A 13,580-nucleotide genomic window follows, 5' to 3' on the forward strand; every position below is an offset into this window, starting at 1 on the left:
TTTAGACGGATACCTTCAGGAATGAGCGAGGAACATGACTTTGAGCATGAGGTCACCCAGGTGTCCCTCACAAGTTTCCCGAATGTACCCAAGTGGCCGAATTGGTACAGTGATACACTGTTGCAAATGACTATATTCAAATTACCAAAAAATCAATTCTAACACACCAGAAACTTTTTTTTTTGATTTTATTGGAAAAAAAAAATTTTTTTATTTTTTTATTTTTACATTTTAGAAACATTACAAATAACATGAACTATTTACAGTTTTAGTATACAGCCTTATGTTGTGCAGACCTCAATCCTCTACACAATACCCTGCTGCTGATGCCAAAGCCCATAGCAGTCTCTTTCAGGTGTGAAACACAGGGTCACCGCGCAAGTCACACAGGTCACAGGGGACTTCTTATGGCAGAGAGCACAACGAAGCCTCCCTACTGAGCCCTTCTTGCCCTGAGGCACATCCCTGCCTGCAATTATAAACTTCAGCATGTGAAGTCCACCAGTTGCAGGAGCAGGAGGTACAGAGCCAGAGGGGACAGAAGCTGCTTCAGTGGACTTGCTGTAGCTAGCAAGCTCGCTGATGAGCAGCTCTCTAAAAGCCAGCTGTGAGATGAGGGACTGCCCACAGCTCTTTGCCATTTCCCTGTGGAGTATGAATGAGTTCACTACAGCAATATCAATAAAATGGTAGAACAATGTCTTATACCACTTTTTTGTTTTATGGAGGACATTGTAGTAGCCTATCAGTGCGTCTGATAGGTCTACACCCCCCATGCTCTTGTTATAGTCTTTTATTGCTGCAGGAATGGGGACATTCTTGGTGGTCCATGCCCCAGTAGCGCCCTTCACGCGACGGACGACGTGATCACCACTGAAGGCCTTGTGGATACTGGAGCACATGACCACCTCTCTGGTGTCCATCCACTTCACAAAAAGTAGTCCATCCTGGCGAATCCATCTCATGGCACCCCGATCAGCCCGCTTAGGCATGTCATTTACCTTTGTCTTGGGGAAGCCCACTCGATTGGACCGGATGGTGCCACAGGCCCACACCTCCAGCTTCCTGAGGTCAGCAAATAGGGTAGGGCTTGTATAAAAATTGTCCACAAACAATTTGTAGCCCTTCCCCAGGAGCTGAAAATCTAGCAACTCCATGACAGAGTCGTAGCTAAGCCCCTTACCGGTCGCACAAGTGCTCTTCCCCTCATAGACAAAAAAATTGCACGTGTATGCACACGCAGAATCGGCTAAAACAAACAGCTTGTAACCCCACTTGGTCGGCTTGTTACGCATGTACTGTTTTAGTCCAATTCTGGCCTTTGAGGCTACCATCCTCTCGTCGATGGACAGGTTCTGGGCGGGCTGAAAATAGGTCTTGCAGGCCTCAACCATACTGTGGTAGAGAGGTTTGATCTTGCAGAGCCTATCAAACCCTGCTGTGCCTCGCTTCTTCTCGTTTTCCTCATCAACTTGAGGGTCACTGATGTGAAGAGCCTGTGAGATGTTCAGGAACCTTTTACAGGAAATGACAGTGGTGGGGAAAGGCAGGTTATAAAGGGGTGCAGTTTTCCAGTAGTCTTTGAGGGTCTTCAGCTTTACAATACCCATGTAAATTACAATGGAAAAATAGCTGAACATCTGTGCCACGGAAATGGGCTTCCATGCCTCTTTCTTGCCATCCTGCTTCTTAGCACCATACTTGTTAGTATTGAAGATCAGGGAATCAACAACAGAGGTGGTAAAAAAAAGCTGGAAGAGTTGCATGGGGCTGTACTTGGAGGTCATGTCTAGCTGAGGTCCTGGTGGCCTTTTTGGTCTGAACAATGGAGGAGGTGGGGCCACATCCTCCTCTTCCACAGAGTGCCAGCACCCCTCCTCCTCTCTGCCAGCAGGTTCCACACCTCCCCTCTTCCGCCTCTTTGTCCCGGACTTCACACCTCTAGATGGCCGGGCGGGTGTGGTGCCAGAGACAGCAGGGGTCCTCCTGGAAGGACCAGCTTCAGTGGGGGATGGGCATCTTGGCACTGGGGGCTCCCAGTCAGAGTCGCTATCACTGTGAAATAATAACACACACAGAACCATTCAATAAAATAGCATTTCTAAAATATTGTTTTGATAATATACAATGTACAATGTATACAATAAAATTGCTAACATATACAGACACACAGACACAGATTCTATATAGGAGCAGGGAACAACTCTCAATTGCATTTCCAATTAGAAAAAAAAAAAAATATTTTTTTTAATATAAAACTCAAATAAATAATATCTTATATAATAATATAACGGTACTTACGCGTCTAATATTGCGTCTTCCCCATGAATAAACATGTCCTCAGTTTTAGAATCTATCGAGTGAAAACTATCCGAATCAAAGGTATACAATTCACTATCACTTTCCCGATCTATTTCTTCAATAATCTCTCTAACATCTCTATAATTCAATTTCGCCTTCGATTTCCCTGATTTGGCTGCCATAACTCCGGTAAAAGCAATACTAACAAGCGAAAGTCCTGTGCGTAAATAGCGTGGCTACTCCAGTTGAAATTTCAATGGCGAATGGTCTTGTCTTTACGCGTGAGTTTTAGACGTAGGATCATCTACCTGGTTAGAATCGTCCCACATCGCCGTTTACCTCAGCTCATTGGCTATCTCCCAAGCTAGATTTCAAGACGATCAGTGGTCATTGGGCCGAAATACAGTCAATCAATGAAGCAATGGCCATATCATTGGTGCGCAATGAGGTAGGAGGTTGGTGTGTTCAAATGAGTACCTATCGGTCAATAGGTCCCGGGAATGAACAAGCAAGTTTGGCTGTGCTACTAACAAACATAGTATTGCTCTGAAGCCAACCATGAATAGATAAACACAACGTTAGACTGAGAAGTTACCTCCAAAAGTTGAAGGACACCGAATTCACGACAGAAGCCGTTTACAAAATGTTTCGTTTTAGCTTATAAAAATAGATTTTATCGAACAAAACAACCATTTATTGTTTCGTCATGACCTTCTGTATTGCCAAAGAAGAAGATTTTCAAAGGTAATTCACGAATTTCATTGGTATTTGTGACTTTTGCGACTAATAATTCCTCGTTAGTAACTGTACTAAATGTTTGCTAACTGAGCGATAATGCATGGTTTGCTTTCGCAGAATTTTTTTTTAAAAATATGACACTGGGGATAGATTACCAAGAGGTATAGCTTTAATTTGGAGTATTGCACTTGTGATTTTATGAAAGTTAAAATAGTTGTAATAGTTCATTTTGTGCTTCAAACTCTGCATTGTTGTCCTAACGTTCCGCTAGCGGAACGTGTAGATGTTGGCTGTGCCTTTAAACAGGTTGGAAAATTCCAGAAAATTATGTCATGGCTTTAGATCTTCTGATAGGCTAATTGACATAATTTGAGTCAATTGGAGGTGTACCTGTGGATGTATTTCAAGGCCTACCTTCAAACTTAGTGCCTCTTTGCTTGACATCATGGGAAAATCAAAAGAAATCAGCCAAAACCTCAGAAAAAAAACTGTAGACCTCCACAAGTCTGGTTCATCCTTGGGAGCAATTTCCAAATGCCTGAAGGTACCACGTTCATCTGTACAAACAATAGTACGCAAGTATAAACACCATGGGACCACGCAGCCGTCATACCGCTCAGGAAGGAGACGCGTTCTGTCTCCTAGAGATGAACGTACTTTGGTGCGAAAAGTGCAAATCAATCCCAGAACAACAGCAAAGGACCTTGTGAATATGCTGGAGTGAACCGGTACAAAAGTATCTATATCCACAGTAAAATGAGTCCTATATCAACATAACCTGAAAGGCCGCTCAGCAAGGAAGAAGCCACTGCTCCAAAACCGACATAAAAAAACCGACGCGTTTCGGCTGCATGGCCTTCATCAAGGTGTACAAAGAAATAATACAATGTTCTCTGTTTAACAGCTTTTCCAATTAACCCTAATTTGAAGGGGGAGTGGTTAAAATTGATTGGACACACCTAGTAAGCAATAGTATACACACTTTAAAGTGAAATGCTGTAGCTATGTTATCATAAAAATGTAACTCCAAACTAGAAGTATCAGAACACTTAGAAAGGTAGTTCTAACCTTAAATATGTCTGGGTGAAGTGTCAAGAATAAGAAAGTACACTAGAACACAGCAAAACATGAACAACAAGAGTCTAAACATAGCTGAGGGCAATTGAGCAAAATATCCACTAGATGACAGCAAATGTACCCATCACAACCCTACAGGAAGGGTGAGAAATCCATATCTTCATTTAAACCCTGGTATTTATTGGCCTGTAGTTTGTAAATCCAAAAACTTTCCATTTGGTTTAACTGTTTAAGACGGTCCCCTTTTCTAATAGAGGCCGGGATATGATCAATACCCATAGCTTGTAGGGAGGCAGGGTTGCCATGGTGTAAGGACTTGTAGTGCCTTGCCATGGGGTAGTCTTCATTGCCTACCCGTATGGCGTACTTGTGTTCCGCTAGGCGATCTTGAAGGCGTCTCTTTGTCCGTCCAATGTAGAACACCTTGCACTGTGGACATTCCAATCTATAGATGACATGAGTGGTTTTGCAGTTAATGAAATGCTTGACGTAATACTCCATTTTGGAAGCTGTATCAACAAAATACTTTTTCTGTGCAATATTTCTGCAATGGTTGCACTGGTTACATTTAAAAGAGCCCTTGGGTTTGTGGCCAAGCCAAGTTTTTTGAGAGTCACCTGGAAGATAACTGTGGACTAATTTGTCCTTTAGGGTAGGACATCTCTTAAAGCTTATGACTGGTGGCTCAGGAAAGACTTGGCGTAGTAGCGTATCACTTTGGATGATTCCCCAATTATTTTTAATGATTCTTTTAATGTTCTCTGCTTCAGTGCTGTATTTTGTAACAAAATACACTCTCTCTGATGCATCACGAGGCACTCCCCTTCGCAGCAAGTTCTCTCTGTCAAGTAATCCAGCCCTTATACCTGCATCTTTCAGGACCTGGACGCTGTAGCCCCGATTCAAGAAACAATTCTCCAATTCAGCAGATTTGACACTATAGTCTGTTTCCTGATCGCAAATTCTGCGGACTCTTTGGAATTGGCCATATGGAATATTCTCTTTTAGCCTTTTGGGGTGAAAGCTGTCTGCCCTCAGAATGGTATTCCCATCTGTAGGCTTCCTAAAGATTGATGTGTGCAAACAACCTTTGTCAATTTTACTGATGTCGAGGTCCAAAAAATGAATGTTATCCTTGCTATACTCCATAGTTAGTTTGATGTTAGGGTTAATGCTGTTAAGGTATTGGTGGAAGGAAATAAGTTAATCTTCTGAGCCGTACCAAAACAGGCAAACATCATCAATATAGCGTCCCCACCATATAATCCGGTCAAAGAAATGGTTATTAGAAGGATCCAAAATGAAGTCATTTTCCCATTTACCTAAGTACAAACCAGCGTAGGAAGGGCTATAGCAAGCTCCCATGGCACATCCTTTGACCTGTTTAAAAATACGGTCCTGAAAGATAAAGATGTTATAATTAAGAGTCCATTCAGTCAGTGAGACAATGAATTCTGTAGGAGGCATCTCAGTTTCAGGTCGGGTACTCAAGAAATGGTGCATAGCTGCCAAACCTTGTTCATGTTCAATGGTGGTGTAAAGAGACTCCACATCCATGGTGACTAAAAAGGAAGCTGTACCTATATTATTCAATTCCTTAATTTTGTTCAACACATCTGTGGTATCTTGAAGATAGGCTGGGAGTGACGTCAGAAAAGGCTTAATAAAGTAATCAATGTACTTAGAGATGGGTTCTGTCAGACTTTCATTACCACTAATGACTGGCCTGCCTGGGGGATTTTCAAGATTTTTGTGGACTTTTGGAAGAAGGTAAAAAGAAGCCATACGTGGACTGCCATTGAAAAGAAATTTGAACTCATTGTCTGAAATGTAGCCATTCTCCTTAGCTTCTGTGAGGATCCCTTTCAACTCAATTTTTAGGTTCTCTGTAGGGTTGAAGCTAAGCGATTAGTAGAATTCATCATTGTCTAATTAACGGTAGGCTTCTGTCACATATTTGTCTTTACTCCACACTACTGTAGCGCCACCTTTGTCTGCTTTTTTAACCACAACCCGTTCATTTTTGGACAATGATTCAACTGCATCCCTCTCTATCTTAGAAAGGTTACGTCGTGATTGGTTGGAGTCAATTTTACCCTTAAACAGATTCTCCACATCAAAATTCACCTTCTTGGCAAATGTATTTAGTGTGGCATTCTGGACAATGGGACAAAAGGTGGACTTGGGCTTAAAAGGTGTTTTTGAAGGAACAGAAACTGCCTGACCTGAGACACTGGCGTCTGTAGCTGGAGAGATGTTTTGCTTATACCAGGCCTTCAGATGTAGATTCATGTAGAAACGAAATAGGTCAATCTTTGTATTAAATTCATTAGTTGAGTATGTGGGGGCAAAGGACAGTCCTTTAGACTGCTCATCTTGATATTTATTTTAAATCAAAATGAACACCAAAATAACAAAACTGAAGCACTCACGAACAACAAAACAGTCTTGTCAGGCACACTCAGCAAAACAAGAAACAATCTCCCACAAACTCATACCCATATATAGGACTCCCAATCAGAGGCAACGAGAAAACACCTGCCTCCAATTGAGAGTCCAACCCCAATAACCCAAACATAGAAATACAAAAGACCAGAGACCACATAGAAATCCAAACATAGAACATTACCCAAACACCCGGAAATAATAAATCAAACGGCCTACTAAATAAACCACCACCCCGAACCACATAAAACAAATATCCTCTGCCACGTCCTGACCAAACTACAATAACAAATAACCCTTATACTGGTCAGGACGTGACACTGACCCACTGGGAATGTGATGAAAGAAATAAAAGCTGAAATAAATAATTCTCTCCACTATTATTCTGACATTTCACATTCATAAAATAAAGTGGTGATCCTAACTGACCTAAGACAGGGAATTTGTACTAGGATTAAATGTCAGGAATTGTGAAAAACTGAGTTTAAATGTATTTGGTTAAGGTGTATGTAAACTTCCGACCTCAACTGTATGTATTAATTTGTGATGCTATCCTTGATATGATCCTGCTATTGTCACATGCTACACATGCACATGTATCTATCTATCCAGTGTTATTCTGATTTGTTATAAGGGATATTATGCTTATATTATACAGGAAGTATTATTAAAAGATGCTTTACATTGAAATACAGATAGAGATGTAGTAGTCCCAGAGTTAATGATCCAAGGTCAGTTTTGCATTTCACCTCCTGATGATTATGATGACTGACCGTGTTAGAATAAAAAAAACAAAGCTTAATCATTGCTCTCTCTCTATCCATCTGTCTCTCATCTGCAGGTATGTTTTGATGTGAGAGAAGAAGCCAGTCCCGTCATCGCCACCGCACCCGCTCTTAAGGAACTTGTCAAACTTTAACATAACATTTCCTAAAAGTTCAAACATGGTTACATTTAATAAAAATGTTGGTAATGTTCTAGGAACGTTCTCTAACTGTTTTGACATTGGGAATGTTCTCAAATAGTTTAGAAAACATTAAATGTTTTTCTGTGGGATTTTCAGCATAATGTTTCCTCATGGTTCTATTTAAAGTCATGTTCTCAAAGTGTTCAGAGAACAATAAGAAAACTTTCCATAAAAGTAGTTCAGAGTAATGTTTAGAGAACATTCTAAGAATGTTATTTGAAAACGTATATTCTGTAACTTTAAGAAAATGTAGTAACGTTCTCAGCATCAACAAAACTCTATCTTGTTAAGTGTGTTCAGGTGTGTTGGCCACGCCCACTAATTGGCCACTCCTAATCTTAATGAGTGCTTGTTCCTTTGAAATTAGGTCTGTTTGAATGCACTAAAATGAACAGCTTTAATGAGTAAAAAGACATGGCATGCTAGCTCCATCCTGGTGGTGCAGTGGACTAATTCCATGGATAGAGAACAGAAGATTATAGGTTTGAATCACAATAAAAAATATAATTTGTTTGCATGACTAATGCCTAGGGCTGTTGCGGTGACCGTATTATCACCACACTGGCAGTCACAGGTCATGAAGGCAGTCAAATTCCACGTGACTGTTTAGTCACGGTAATTAGACTTCTCCAAGTTCTGATGCTGCTGCTGGTTATTGGTAGCCTACCAAACATGCCTGTTACTCAGCACTCTTTTGTCCCTCTAATCACTCTGACATCAATGCAAATGTAATTGAAATCTAATCAAACAATTCATGAGCTCATGTTTTGCAACATTTATATAGGCTATGGTGGGATAGGGATGGTGTTAGACAGGTGATGAGATGTGCCTGGTTTTCTCCAGACATAGCACTTTGCATTCAGGCCAAAGAGTTACATTTTTGTCTCATCAAACCACAGAATATTTTGCCTTATGGTGTCAGAGTCTTCCACGTGCATTTTTGAAAAACTCCAGGCGTGCCGTCATGTGCCTTTTTTTCCAGGAGTGGCTTCCGTCTGGCCACATTCCCATAAAGCCCAGATTGGTGAAGTGCTGTATAGGCTGTTGTCCTTCTGACAGGTTCTCCCAAGGAACTCTGTAGTTATGTCAGAGTGGTCATTGGTTTCTTCCGTTTGGTCGGACGGCCAGCCGTAAGCAGTCTGGGTATTTGCATATTTTTTCCATTTCCCAATGATGGAGACCACTGTGCTCTTGGAAACTTGCAACACTCTAGAAGTTGTTTCATACCCTTCCCCAGATGTATGCCTGATTACAATTCTATCTCAGAGATCTACAAACAGTTCCTTGGATTTCATGGTATAGTTTCTGCTCTGAAATGCACTGTCAACTATGGCACCTTATATAGACAGGTGTGTTTGTTTCTAAATCATGTCCAAACAATTGAATTGGCCACAGGTGGACTCCAATCAAGTTGTAGTGACATCTCAAGGATGATCAAAGGCTCAAAGGATGCACCTGAGCTGAATTTGGAGTGTCATAGCAAAGCGGTGTGAATACTTATGTAAATTTGATATTTCTGTATTTCATTTTCCAAAAATTTGCTAAAATGTCTACAAACATGTTTTCATTATGGGATATTGTGTGTAGATGGGTGAGAAACAAATATTTAATCAATTTTGAATTCAGGCTGTAACAACCAAATGTGCAGTAAGTCAAGGGGTATGAATACTTTCTAAAGGCGCTTGTTGTGAAAAGGCCTAGTCAATATGACCTGGTGACTCCCCCAGTCCCAAGACAAGACTCTGGTAACCCTGAAACAAGAACATATAAGAAGAAGAGGAAGGAGAGGAAGAGGCCTCAACCACAAGCACCTGCAGCCAGAGAGCGGCAGGACCCAGTCAAAGGCAGAGAAGAAATGATGGGTGCAGGTAGACTGTATGCAGATGTTCCTCTGATGGAGGACGGAGGTTCATCTTATATGGCGACACTCCTGTCAGATCTCGGCCCTGGGATGGAGTTGGCAGAGTTGCCTGATGGCACTTGGGCTATGAAGCAGATGACACAACGGATTGTTGTCACCTACAAAGGAACCAATGTGTAACCTGACTCTGTGTAGACATCACATGTAAAGAATATGATGTGTTATGTAACTTTGGTTAAATGTCACGTGTAAGAGGGAGGATGTCTTGTGTGGCTGTAGTCAAAGGAGGCATGGGCTTGGGCAATTAAGGGGTATAAAACCTAATGTAAAAGATAGGGAGAGCGGAGCGGAGATTCTGGGGAAAACAGATCCGGAAATGAGTGATGCTATATGGTGGTTGCTATATAAAAAATATTAAATTGCTATATAAAATCCATCAGTTGTGAAACTGTGGAACGAAAAGAGAAGTATTACTGGTTTTCGTTAAATTACCTGTTGAATAAAATGCTGAAGAAGAAGTGTAGCATAATTACGGTCTCAGAGGGTTCACCTTAAGTGTCCCGCGGCCAGACCACATTGTGGGTTCAACCTGGAAACCACAGCGGAGCTCGAGGTTAACTGTAAAAGTCTAAAGGAGCACTGGGTATCTATAGTTTGTCCTTAATCAGACGATGTGTCGAACTTCTGCTTTCAGCTAAGAATTAATTTCAAGAAACGGTGTCACAAACTCCCGTGAAGTGTTAACAACAGGAAAGAGTGAGCTAACCTCTGTGGCAAGTAGAGATAGAACAAGAGGGGTGACCTGGGTTGATAAAGTGGAACCCAGGACATCACTGCTAACTCAGCCTAGGGTAGGAAGACTGGGAGTCCCCCACAACCATGAAAAAGAGGCTCATACCGCGGGATAATCCAGACCTACGGTGCGAGTTGACCCACCCTGTGGGGTCAAGAGAAGATCCATAGGCAAAGACTACCGGCATGGTACATTTACATTTTAGTCATTTAGCAGACGCTCTTATCCAGAGCGACTTACAGTAGTGAATGCATACATTTCATTTCATGACTTTGTTTGTACTGGCCCCCGGTGGGAATTGAACCCACAACCCTGGCATTGCACACACCATGCTGGTGCTGCAAACACCATGCTCTACCAACTGAGCCACAGGGAAAGCATGTGAACCTGGTAGTGAACCTAGTAGGACCATCTTGGAGGAGGCCCGTACTAGCCACCTCAACATACTGTAAATGCTTAATACAAATTGAGGGTAAATGTACATTTAAGGTAATTTAAAACCATATTGTTAATAATGAGGATAATGGATCAAGAGCTATTACTCCCACAGCCATTCTATTTGACTGTTTAGGCTTACATATCTTTTGTTATATCTAGCCTACTTTTTATTTTCTTTCATTACCCACCCTATCTCATTTTCTTTGTACATTTTACCTTTATTTAACTAGGCAAGTCAGTTAAGAACAAATTCTTATTTTCAATGACGAGTTCATACACATCGGATTGTAAATCCACACCAAGCCAGACAAAGTCCTTTGTAAAATAATTAAATAATCCTCTTCTCTCAACAGAGGAAGCCATCTCGAAGGGAGCCCAAATCTCTCTCAATAAACTCAAAAGGGCATTGGATAGCATGAATAAAGGCAAATCACCTGGATGGGACGGAAGTACTCCTGAGGTCTATTTAAAATGTTGGAATCACGTCGGCCCACTATTGCTCAAAATGATTAACACAGCCGTTCACAAAGGTTAATTTGGGAGAGATGTGAACATAGCACAAATTTCGATTTCGCTTCTATTAAAAAAAGATAAGGATGCCACACAGTGTTCTCACTATCTCCTCCTCTTTGATAAACGCAGATATTAAATTGTTCTCCAAAATGTTGTCGTCCCGCCTCGAGACTTGGTCCACATGGACCAAAGCGGGTTTGTTAAAAAAACGTTTATCCTCAGATAACCTCCGTCGACTATTACATATCTTAAATATTGTTTCTGATCAAGCATTTAACAAGTCACATAATAAGTTGCATGGTTTAACATGATTTTTGAATGACTACCTCATCTCTGTACCACACACATACAATTATCTGTTATGTTTGGGGCAAATTCAATACAACTCATTACTGAGTACCACTCCATATTTTCAAGCATAGTCTAGTCTGCATCATATTATGGGTATGCTTGAAATCATTAAGAACTGAGGAGTTTTTCAGGATAAAACATTTACGGAATGGAGCTAAGCACAGGCAAAATCCAAGAGGAAGATCTGGTTCAGTCTGCATTCCATCAGACACTGGGAGATGAATTCACCTTTCAGCAGGACAATAGCCTAAAACACAAATCTACACTGGAGTTGCTTACCAAGAAGACATTGAATATTCCTGAGTGGCCAAGTTACAGTTTTGACACTTCTTATTAGTGTCCTTTAGTAGTTGTTTCTTTGCAGCAATTCGACCAAGAAGGCCTGATTCATACTCCTCTAAAAAGTTGATGTTGAGATGTGTCTGTTACTTGAACTCTGTGAAGCATTTATTTGGCCTGAAATTACTGAGGCTGGTAACTCTAATGAACCTATCCTCTGTAGCAGAGGTAACTCTGGGTCTTCCTTTCCTGGTCTTCATGAGAGCCTGTTTCATCATAGCGCTTGATGGTTTTTCTGACTGCACTTGAAGAAACTTTCAAAGTTCTTGAAATTTTCCAGATTGACTGACCTTCGTGTCTTAAAGCATTGATGGACTGTCATTTCTCTTTGCTTATTTGAGCTGTTCTTGCAATAATATGGACTTGGTATTTTACCAAATAGGGCTATCTTCTGTATACCACCCCTACCTTGTCGCAACACAATTGATTGGCTCAAACGCATTAAGAAGGAAAGACTGTCAGAAAGTCCATTATCCAGTTGCAGGGGGAGGTGTTTAAACCCAGGTTCCTTAGCTTAGTGATGAGCTTGGAGGCTGCTGAGCTGTAGTCAATGAACAGCATTCTCACATAGGTGTTCCTTTTGTCCAGGTAGGAAAGGGCACTGTGGAGTGTGTCGTGGAAAATTGCAAGATTATGTTATAATGCTTGTATTGTATTATAATGGTTGTTTTATTTGACAGAATAGAGTATTCTGTTAACTATTATGTGTGTGTGTTTTACTGAGGATGGGCCTCTATGAGATAGCACTGACAGAGGAGATTTACGATGTCTTTGGGTGATAAAACCTAAAGAGCATTCCAGAACAACATGAGGTAATGTTTTTGTGCTATGAAGTACCAGGAATGGGATTAGAACCTCGTCTTAGGGACCAAACTGAACGATAATTTATAGTGAATGCTATCTGGCTATGGGATAGTCCTCTCTCAAGTAAAAGTCTTTCTTTGTGAACTGTTCCTAAGATCTGTTGTTCGTCATGTAGGTTGAGAGGGGTGTATCTTGGCTATAAAAGATCTTTGTACTTTTGTGTTTTCACTTTCAATGGTTCATTATAAATGGCGCATCATTGAAAGTCAGTGCTATTGCAAAGCTCTTATTATTAAAGATGTAGTTTAAGTATAATTCTGACTGGTGTGTGAAGTTTGTAACTCTCCTCATTTGGTAATGCAGAAATTAGCCACCACAAGTGCAATAGAGATTGCGTCATATGTGGACCTGTTGGGGTGGTATGCGAATTGGAGTGTGTCCAGGGTGTCTGGGATGATGGCGTTGATGTGAGCCATGACCAGCCTTTCAAAGCATCATGGCTACAGATGTGAGTGCTACTGGGCGATAGTCATTTAGACATGTTACCTTGGTGTTCTTGGGCATGGGGACTATGGTGGTCTTTTTGAAACATATGGGTATTACAGACTGGGTCAGGGAGAGGTTGAAAATGTCAGTGAAGACACTTGCCAGCTGGTTAGGGCATGCTCAGAGTATGCATCCTGGTAACCTGTTTGAAGGTCTTACATCAGCTTCGGAAAGCATGATTGAACAGCTGGTGCTTGATCACACAGTTGTCCGGAACAGCTGGTGCTCTCATGCATGGTTCAGTGTTGCTTACCTCAAAGCGAGCATAGATAGCATTTAGCTAATCTGGTAGACTCGCTTCACTGGGCAGATCGCAGCTGGGTTTCCCTTTGTAATCTGTGATAGTTTGCAAGCCCTTCTACATTCGCTGAGCATCAGAGCCAGTGTAGTAGGATTCGATCTTAGTC

At 41.3% G+C, this 13,580-nt stretch overlaps 1 protein-coding gene across 1 annotated transcript; it reads right to left on the reverse strand.

The window, feature by feature from the left end:
• Window positions 1-305: 305 nt before the first annotated feature.
• LOC115164035 (piggyBac transposable element-derived protein 4-like) lies at window positions 306-1,787 on the reverse strand. Its single transcript, XM_029716169.1, has one exon. The coding sequence runs from the start codon at window positions 1,785-1,787 to the stop codon at window positions 306-308; it is 1,482 nt and encodes a 493-aa protein (XP_029572029.1).
• Window positions 1,788-13,580: the final 11,793 nt, after the last annotated feature.

Source organism: Salmo trutta, chromosome 27, assembly GCF_901001165.1.
Source record: "Salmo trutta chromosome 27, fSalTru1.1, whole genome shotgun sequence".
Lineage (NCBI taxonomy): Eukaryota > Metazoa > Chordata > Actinopteri > Salmoniformes > Salmonidae > Salmo > Salmo trutta.

Coding starts and splice junctions, on each gene's coding strand:
- LOC115164035 (XM_029716169.1), bottom strand. CDS start 1,787: ATGACCTCCAAGTACAGCCCCATGCAACTCTTCCAGCTTTTTTTTACC.